Source organism: Motacilla alba, chromosome 3 (genome assembly GCF_015832195.1).
Source record: "Motacilla alba alba isolate MOTALB_02 chromosome 3, Motacilla_alba_V1.0_pri, whole genome shotgun sequence".
In the NCBI taxonomy this organism is placed as follows: Eukaryota; Metazoa; Chordata; class Aves; order Passeriformes; family Motacillidae; genus Motacilla; species Motacilla alba.
Window position 1 is genome coordinate 36,925,585 of NC_052018.1, and position 10,389 is coordinate 36,935,973.

Here is a 10,389-nt window from a genome sequence, read left to right on the forward strand (position 1 = left end):
ATGGGGTTATTGTTGAGTGGAATATTACAAAGGAGACCATTTTATGTCTCAAGACCTTTCACTGAAAGACTGTAGCTGGTGGCCCTTCAAAAGTCTTACTGCAACTTGCTACTTCTATCCAACACATATATTTTTACAAGATTCTGTTTAATGGATGTGAGTATTCAGAAATTTTCCAGAGTTTAAATTAAGGGAATGGGGTTGATAGTGAAATCATGAGGCATTGGGCATTGAATTTTGAGGGATTCTCTCTAAGGCAAAGTGTGTTGGCAGCTAAAGGTGTACATACAACAGTTGTCTTAACTCAGGACACTTCTCTTGGATGTCAATCCAGCAACACATAGCTATTCCCATGAAGGCTTTCCTCTCATTGTATTCACTCTAAAACCAGATGAAGACTAATCTTTAGCAATTTGTCTTCATGAAGGGAAGCAGCAGTTATAAAGCAGGCTGAGGAACAGTGTTAAGGATTTCTTAGAAGGCCCTATGAAATCAGTTGAGGCATTTCATCACTGGAATTGGCTTTGCTAGGAAAGATGGATAAAGTTTCAGGGGTGGCTGGCTGCTTCCTGTGAGAGGTAACTTGCTCCAGAAGGAACAAGTTAATACCAGTAATAACAGTAATGACTGTCTGTAGTAAAATGGAAAAAAGTTAAAGTGACATTTTTAATAAGCAAAGATATTTCTAGACAGTGAGAGTACACTGTACCAGTTAGTGGTTTAGGCTAAAGCTAAAATTCTGTAGCTTCATCTTTGCATTTCATTATGCCCATACTGGTATTGCTTTGCCTGCAGTCCGTTGTCCAGCTCACTGTTCACATCCAAGTTGTGATGGGTTTGGTGAGACAGCAGAAAGCATGTGCACTTTGAAGTGGTTTTTACCCTGTACTGTTAGCTTTGTTGTGATGTCAGAATTGTGAAGTATTAGTACAAGGAAGTGCTGCTGTCTGTGTTATAAGAAGATTTCTATTAGTTCCCACATATATATTTTTCTGTTTTTCAAATGTGTGAGTCCCGACAAGAATGTCAAAACCTGAAATGCTATCAAAAGTGTATTTGGATCTAATACTAGAAGAACTTACTTTGTAAGCCATGCTGTGCTTGATGTCCCCCAGGACAGAGTTGGCCCTCCTGGCTGCCAGGGCACTGCTGACTCGTGTTCAACTTGCCATTGACCAGGACCCTTTCTGTCTCTGCTTTCCAGCCTCTCATTCCTGAGTCTACACCTACATCCAAGGTCACCCCTTGGATGACCTGCTGTCACACACAAGACAGAGTAAATGCCCCATACTGGATTTGGAAATGGGGATTTACTGAATAACCACCAGGACCAGTCCTTTCACCCTCTTTGGCTGTGATTTCCTCCTGCCCCAGCACTATGTTCCTGCTTCCTAGCAGGGAGGTCACTCCTGGTCCGGGAAGGTCAGGCATGAAGATGTGCTGGTTCCAATTGTGCTGCTTCTCACAGTTGCCTATTCCAGTTGCCACTGGCCAAAGTCCCGTCTCTGATCTGCAGGATATATTCCTTCCCACCACATCCACACAGAGCCTGCTGTCAATTCACACTGTAAGCTGATTTCTGTTTGTGGCAGGAGCTTATGGCAAGGGAGTGTCCTGAGGCACCAGAGATTCTTGCTTCTCTCCAAATACAAGCACCACCATCCCTGTGCCCTCACCCTGCTTCCCTTTCATGCGCAATTAATTATGGTCCATTAACAAGCTTTTATGAGCAGTCCTTTAACAATATTTGTTATTCTACTGCTAAAGCAGAAATGCAAAAAATTGTCCCTGGACAGCCCACTGTGACCTGCCCTGTTCCCTGAGAAAACCAAAACCTTAAACCAGGTTGCTCTGGTGGCAGAGTGAAGCAGGCAGCCTGTGGTTCTGGACCTGCCAAGGGGCAGGTGGGATGGGACAGAAATGTGCTGGGCCCAGAATGAGCTGCTTCTGCACTGAACAACTCTGGCAGGATGGACATAGGTGCTGCAGCACATCATAGGTGCTGCAGCTCTTACTCTTTTCTCAAGTTTTCACCGCCAGCAGAGGTAAAGAGGGTGCTCCTGAGAAACACCTGGGCACTATGGAAGCTGCTGGAGATGTCAGGTCAACAGCATTTGATGAGGCAGCACAGAGGACCGGGCCTGAGTCAATGGTCTGAGCGGATGCAGCGAGGAAAAGCTTTAGGGACTTGGTGACCAGATTTGGAAAGAAGAGACATGAAAATGAAATGGCAATGGCAGGTATGTGAGAGTATATGGATGAGAAAGGCCTGTGGAGGTCTGGATGAATATTAACACATCCCTCGGGGTGAAAATTTTAGTCCTACTGCCCCTTAGGCATTTGTTTGTAATGTGTGCATAAGCCATACATCTGCTGTGTTAGGCTGAGGCTAGAGGAGAGGTGCTGCAGCCACCTCATCTGCTGCAGGGCAGGGCTCTGAAGGCATATTCAATCAGGACTTCCAGGGAGACACATACAGCTTGTGCGATAGAAAAGGATGCAATGGTACATAAATCAGAGATCATTCCAAAGAAGAGGTGAAGCTACTGTCATTTGAGAACTGGCCATTGGTTTGTGGCAGTATCTTCAGGGAGAGGAGTCTGAAGTAGAAATCACACATGTGCCTTATAAAATGGATGAAAATGGCCAGAAGTTCCAAAATAAGAAAGGAAAAAATGAGTAATTTATATTTCCATAAAATGTAGGCCTGAGCATGGGCAGGAGTAGGCAGTAGAAGGTCTTAGTATGGGCAACTCAGTTCTGGTGGCTCCAATTTCTCACAAAATACCATTTTGACAACTCACCTTCCTTTTTTAAACCTTGTCTCTTACAGATATCAGTTCTGAATGGGCATGAGGGCAGCTATTCAACCCAGCTGATGAAGGGTTACTGTGCTGAATGCCTGTGTTTCTAACTTAAGACTCGAGTTTAGTTCCTGTGGCCTCCATTTTCAAAGGCTCGGTCTAACACATCCTAAATTAACTCACCAGGCAACAGAGTATGAAATCGGACATGACCGATCGATCCTCGAGCATTGATCCAAAGCAAAACTAATGGAACGTAAAGAAAATGTAAGACTCTATTGTACTGTAAAGGCTGCCTATTTAGCCATTTTACAAAATAAAACTCCATTTGGGAGCTGGGTGGAGGTGTAAAGTTCAAGGAACTGACTAAAACAAGGCATAGGGACTTCACAAACTGCTGCTGTACGAATTAAGCCTTGGGGGAATGGCTTTATTAGACACCACTGACTAAAATAATTGCATGATAATTTTGGCTAGAGGCACCATCCTATCATCCATCCTATCATCTGATGATTTTTAAACTGTGCATGAACAGTTTAGACAGAGTGATCTTGGCATCCAGCTACATAGAACTGAGAAGCCCATTCAGTGTACCACATCTATGCTTGGGCTCTTGGGGAAAAGGAAAAAAAGGAAAAAAAAGAAGATGTCCTAGGACTCTCAAAGAGACGTCTCTGAGAAACAACAACAAGCAGTTCTGCATGCTCCTTCTGCAATGCTCTAAGAGATTACCCAAGGGCTTTCTCCTAAGGTAAGTGGCAGAAAAATAATCCTTTCTAGGGCAGTATGGAGCGGGCTTGAAGCAATGCAAATTAAAACCATGAGTATTTGCATCTTAACATTTAATGTCTAACAAGAAATTTAAAATTTATTGCTGCTATTTCATACCTCAGCTGATGTAAACGTGGCAGGAACATAACATAGAAGTGATTTGAATAGTGGCAAATGACAAGATGATTTTTAAAGAAGTAACAAAATCAAAAAATAAAGGAACTTCCTCCAAGAGAAATGATGGATTTCCATCTGGTTCTAACTGATTACATGCATGAATTTTTATTACTTGAAATAACCATACAAAAATACTTGGGCAGACACAAAGTTAGATAGTAGAATGAGAAATGTCTCAGGTATGTACTTTCTATACTGAAAATGGTATATTTCTATTCTACGATGCTAGTAGTATGGAATAGGCTGTACTACTAGAATTTCTAGTCTACTAGTAAACTGGAAATAATTATATAATTGATATTTAAGTTTACTCTCTTACAGTAAACTGAAATTACTCTGTTAGAACTCATTAAGACCAGGAAAGGGGACAGAAATTGAAAAAATTAGAAGCACGTTGCTATGACAAGGTCGTGAAGTAGTTTGGGCTGATTTCTTAGAAACACTGGCTTTTGTGGCTCTAAACTAACTTCTTTATTTTATACACAGCATTCACTGCATCATTATTTATACTGCAAGTTCTACCAGTGCAGTGCTGAGGGGAAGTGTCCTGGTATCAAGGGCTCACTTAAAGGGTGAATTATACCATTCCTACAATTACATTTCCTCTGTTGGCTTTTATAATGCAAAGGTGAGGATAGATTATTTAAACACTGGTGGAAACAGCTCAAGAAACAAAACTCTGCCAAGCCAGAGTGGTATGTTTAGACACCTCCCTTGCCCTGAATAGTTATGTCCACTTTCTGTTCCAGACAGTTTCTACTGCTAGAGAATTTCATCTTTGGGATTAAAACATATTTATCCCTGAATTTACACCCTAGCATCACACTTAGGGTTTTGTTGTTTGGTTGGGGTTTTTTGCTGAGTCAATCAATTTCAGTGAGGGATCAGCCATTTGCAAGGCAGTGAATATGCCTAAAGCTCCCTCCTTTGCTTAACTGTTGCGTTGGACTACAATAATTATTGCTGACTTTCTGTTTTCCTCCTGTGTCTCATTGCAGTGATATGTGTGGGAGGAAAGGAATGTGGAAACAAGATATTCTGGGTGCATAACAACACCTAAGAGATTGCTTGACTAGATCTGTTTACTTAGCCAGTTCCATGTGTGAAAATTCAAATTTGCAGACCAAAAACAGTCCCAGAAATACAATAATAAAGTCTGTAGGATGCCTATGCTGAGAATGACTTCACTGCTGGTTACAACTGAAAATTTTTACTTGAAGTGTGGATAAATACAGTCTTGAAGCAAAACTGAACTACCTGAGATCATGTCATGAGCCAAGCTGTATTAATAATGGTGATATCAGCCAGCTACGCTATCATTTAAATATATACAAGATTTTAGGCACACCAACCAGCCAGATCTTTTTTTTTTTTTAATAATTCTTAGAAATGGCACTTCACTAAAGGTTGTGGTTTAGTGGAATTTGGAATGTTTTGAAAGTATTGTAGCATAAAAGTAATTCAAATGCAAACCCTAAGGTAGATGTGATCCCAGTTGCTTCAATAATTTATTGCCATATTAGCAGAAAAAATCCAGGGACGCAACACCAAACATGCAGTTGATTCACAAATAAACAGTCAAATATCTTACATTTCAATTCCCCATATTACCTGAAGCTCTAAAAGAAAGCTTCAAAAGAAGCACCTTGTAAATCAAGCAGAACATAGAGCAATTTGCTCGTGAATCAGTATCTGGGATAGAGGTAGTTAAAAAGATTTTCACACACTCACTGTTAAAAACCTCCACATCGTTCTGATTCAATTACCTCCTGTGTTAAAATTTACAATTAAGATGCAGCAAAACATGATGCATAAAAATAAAAGTATTAACCCTAGGAGCACTCAGGGTGTTGATATCATCCTAGAACTGGGACTGCAAATGTCCAGCTATGCGTAAATCAGCTATGTATTTGTAGTTTTAGAGAGAAATTTGTGAATCGTTACCCGGGTAGATGGGAAAATGTTGGATGGATGGCATTAAAATTGCTACTACTTTGGGGTAAAAAATGAAACTGGTTTAAGTCACAGTTATAGGACACTTCTCAAAACTTTATAAAAAATTAAAGCAAATAACATTATTTATTGTGGTAAAACTATGGCAACTCCATAGTCAATGTGGAATGAAGTGGGTGGAGAATTAAACTGTAGTTAGCAAATGATTTGCAAGGTGGAAAAAAAAGTCATCTTCACTTCTAGTGGGAAGAAAAGAATATAAAGCTTGGGCAGTTATCAAGTACTGTGGTTTACAGCTGAAATCAATATCTCTTAATCTCACATTTGCATCTTTGACCAGTAATCATGAAGTTTGAATTAATTTAAAAGCTCAGTAAGTAGAAAGTAATTATGAACTTCTAAGAGCTCTCCAGCTACCAGAAGAATGTATCTGAAACACATATATTAAAATTAACAAAAAAAGCCTGAAAACAAATAACAAAAACAACAACAAAAACTAAAAATGGCCATTTCCAAAAGAAATACATCATTGCAGGAAAGTAACTTTTTTTTTTTTCCCCCAGAAATGAACTTCTGACCATGGGGGACTGGAACTTGTTGGGCAGCATCCTTGAAGAAGTGCACATCCACTCCACCATAGTTGGCAAAATCTGGCTCACGATCCTGTTCATATTCCGGATGCTGGTGCTGGGAGTGGCTGCTGAGGATGTCTGGGATGATGAGCAGTCCGAGTTCATCTGCAACACGGAGCAACCCGGCTGCAACAATATCTGTTACGACAAAGCCTTCCCCATTTCTTTGATCAGATACTGGGTACTGCAGATCATATTTGTCTCCTCCCCATCCTTAGTGTACATGGGCCACGCGCTCTACCGGTTAAGGGCACTGGAGAAAGAGCGACAGAACAGGAAAGCCCACCTGCGGGCTCAGCTCGAGGACCTAGAGCCCATGCTCGAGGAACACAGGAGAGTGGAGAGAGAACTGCGTAAGCTGGAGGAACAGAAGAAAGTGAATAAGGCACCCTTGAGAGGGTCCCTGCTGCGCACCTATGTCCTACATATCCTGACCCGCTCGGTGGTCGAAGTGGGCTTTATGATAGGTCAGTATCTTTTATACGGGTTTCACATGTCTCCCCTTTACAAATGCACTCGGCCCCCTTGCCCTAACACGGTGGATTGTTTTGTGTCCCGACCCACAGAGAAGACCATCTTTATGGTTTTCATGAACAGCATCGCCGCCGTCTCCCTCTTCCTCAACATCCTCGAAATCGCCCACCTCGGCATCAAGAAGATCCAGAAGAGCCTGTGCGGGCAGCCGCTGTGGCCGGCGGGCCCGTCCGAAGAGGACCCCAGCGCGTACAACTCCAAGAAGAGCTCGGTGGTGCCTCCGCCGCCCTGCCTGGCCAGCAACGCGTCCCCGCCGCGCCCCGCGCCCGCGCCGCTCCCGCCGCCCGCGCCCGGCGCCCGCGCTCCGCCGCCGGCCCGGCAGCACCGCGGGCAGCTCCGGGCAACGCCGCCGCCGCGCCGCCGGCACCACGGACAGCACCAGCCGCCCTCCTCCAGCAGCGAGGAGGCGCCGCGGGCAGCCCCGGCGGGCGGCGGGACGGGGGCGGCGGGAGCGGCCGCCGCAGCCCGCCGGACGCCCCGCAGGCAGAGCCGGGCGAGCGCCTGCCGGGATCCGGATGAGGAGCGCGGCGACTCCCCGGACAGCGGGCACTGCCCCGGCACCCGCAAGTCCAGCTTCCTCTCCCGCGTCCTCACCGGGAGCCGGGCGGGCAGCGACAGCGAGAGCACCGCCTCCCGCGGCGGCTCCGGGCCCGGCCCCGGCTCCGGCTCCGGCTCGGAGGGGAAGCGCCGCGAGGAGGGCGCGCCCAGCCCGCCGCCCGCCGCCTCGGGACGCCGCGTGTCCATGGCAAGTAGCGCCCGGGACAGCCCGCGGGAGGGGGGCGGCGGGGGACCTCGGCACCCTGTGCCGGCCCTGGGGAGGAGGGGGCGAGCCAGGGGGCAGAACGGCTCGGGCAGGACTCCCAACACAGCCCCAGAGCCTCGCTGCCCCCCGGACAAAGCCAAGCTCCCAAAAGCTCGGCCTCCTTCTGCCGTGAAAGCAGGAATACCAGGGAATTACTAAGTCCCGAGGAGCATTAAGTCCCCGAATGCCAGCTTCTTTATACTCATTCCATCATCCCAATCAACTCGACGAGGATTGTCCCAGGGAAAACTTCTTCACCTCCAGCCAGTGTAAGAAAGAGAAGCCAAGAATGCATTGAGTTCCATGACACAACTTCTCTCGGTTGCAGGTTTGTCTCAGAGGTGACCTCTGAGTCGAATAATTGTTCAATGAATAAATCAAAAGATCTACATGTAAAAACCCCCACCAAATAGTTGCAATGCCAGAGCCAACGACTACAGAATTGCTTTTTCAGCAGCTTCTCCTTTTCTTTGGCCACATGCTCTAGGCTTGCTTACAGTCATAATTTTGGCAAGATACAGTGCTCGCATTCAAGAGTCAACAAGGATTTCTTAAAAGAGGTTTGAATTCTGGTGGCCTCAGATCACAGGTTTGGTTCTTTAAGAGCACAGAGGCTCCTTTACAATCACTTGCAGTAGCAAGCCCATAAATACCTTTTTATAGGGCATGTAATAAACAAGATTACTTCACACAATGCTCAAAGTCATAGATTCTGTTCAATTTTTTCCTCACTCTTCCCGAACATTCCCTCCCCCCTCTTTTTCTTTCCTATATGCAAAACAAACAAAGCCAACAAACTTCAAATCTTTTCTGGTAAGAAACGCAAGGCACCATTCCACTGCTTATGCAAAAATTGTTTGTGAGTTCCAGTTTCCATGGGGTTACAGTTCCTCCAGTAAGCCAGTCAGCATAAGCCATGTTAAATTGTCACTTAGGTGCAATTTAACCACTTTCCACTTCAATCTTTTTAGTAGAGGGAGAGGGCCTAGAGCCTAATCAGTTGATCTGCTGGCTTTTGATACTCAGATAGAAGGCTCTTTAAAAAGGTGAATGCAGAAAGTTGTTCAAAGCTAGACAGAATTTCAGTAGCACTCTCTTGAGAACTCACAAAAGTTGCTTGGCAGCTTTTCCTGTGTAATGACAATGATTCTACCTTCCAGGGGAGACCTTCAGAGAAATATAGTCAGTTTGCAAAACAATGTCATTACTTTTGAAATAACATTCTCCCAGCATGCTGTCTTTGGAGATCATTATGTATAGGACTTGTGCTAGCAGTTTAAAATGTGACTGATGTAGATCTGCTTTCTGGTGCTTCCTGCTTACAGCATGCAATATTTAAAAGTGCAGGTACTTCTTAATACAGCTGAGGCAAGGTTTTGGCAAATGCACTTTATTCTGGCACTGCTGCAGCATTTTTATGAATACTGATTTCAATACACAAATATCCTGGTGCATCATAAATTTGTTGAACCTGGGCATTAAAACTTGAATACTCTTACAGTCTGTATTCCTCAGTTCCTATATTAACTATTTAATTTGGTCAAAGGCACTCAGCATTGGTTTGATTTGTTTTAATATTGATTTCCAGAAGACCATAATCATATACTAATGACAGAATCACAGAATTTTTTGGATTGGAAGAAATCTTAAGGATCATCTAGTTCCAACCCTCACCCTGTCAGGGGAAACCTTCCCCTTGACCAGGTTGCCCCAAGTCCCATCAAACCTGGCCTTAAACACTTCCAGAGATGAGGCATTCACAACTTCTCTGGGCAACCGGTTCCAGCACCTCACCACCCTCACAGTAAAGAATTTCTCCCTACTAAGCCCACTCTCTTTCAGTTTAAAGCCATTCCCCCTTGTCCCACCACTACGTGCCCTTGCCAACAATCCCTCCCCCCCCAGCTCTCTTGTCAGCTCCCTTTTACTTACTGGAAGGCCACTGTTAGGTCACCTTGGAGCCTTCTCTAGGCTGAACAATCCCAACTTTCTCAACCTTTCCTCACAGGAGAAGTAATGTTTGGATAAAAGAAAAATGTGTATGATTATATTAAAAATCTATCGATCATATTTTTTGTAATAAGTACTTAAAAGTGGCTATATTAAAAATAGTTATAAATGAAGCATACAAAGACATTGCCTAATGCCATCCCTGACTGACAGTGACGTGCAACACTAATGCAAAGAAAGTACAGACACTTCTTAACATAACAGTGAATCCACATGCACAAACATACCTTAAACAGCCAAAATACAGTCTGTTCTAACCTGGATCTTAATCTTGTAATCTAAGCTGGGTAGCCTAAGAGCAGAATTGACACTGTTCTTCAATTGTCTTGGAAAAAGTTCCCAAACTATCATCTTTAGTTCCATACTGGTTAAAGTTTTTTCTTTTTCCCCCTCATCCACACCATTGTGCCAGAATTTGTCTGTAGCATTCTTTGTATTAGGTTCAATGAGAGAGGAGCATCAACTCAGCCTGGAAAAGATCACTTTATACAGCTCAATAACCATTCTAGCAGCCTCCAACCAACCACATACCCATGTTCTGTGCCAAGGCAGCAGAACAGCTGCAGCTGCCCACAAACACCCTAGTTTTCTTCCTAGCTGAAAGAAACCCTCAAAGTTACACAAAATCCATCCATCTGATACTGCAAGAGTCTTCAGACAAGTCAACTGCACTCTGTGAGTCGTGGCACTGAAAGCACCGAGCAAG

The 10,389-nt window shown here is 44.2% G+C and overlaps 1 protein-coding gene across 2 annotated transcripts; it reads left to right on the top strand.

Annotated features, from left to right (window-relative positions):
* Nucleotides 1–3,389: 3,389 nt before the first annotated feature.
* On the top strand, nucleotides 3,390–8,476 carry GJA10 (gap junction protein alpha 10). 2 transcript variants are annotated; one of them, XM_038132427.1, is made up of 3 exons: nucleotides 3,390–3,555; nucleotides 6,269–6,804; nucleotides 6,904–8,476. In XM_038132427.1, exons 1-3 carry the CDS (start codon nucleotides 3,506–3,508, stop codon nucleotides 7,830–7,832), a joined length of 1,515 nt encoding a protein of 504 aa, XP_037988355.1. In that variant the 5' UTR covers nucleotides 3,390–3,505; the 3' UTR covers nucleotides 7,833–8,476. The 2 variants fall into 2 exon arrangements, with proteins under 2 accessions (XP_037988355.1, XP_037988354.1); XM_038132426.1 differs by having other exon boundaries at nucleotides 6,269–8,476.
* Nucleotides 8,477–10,389: the final 1,913 nt, after the last annotated feature.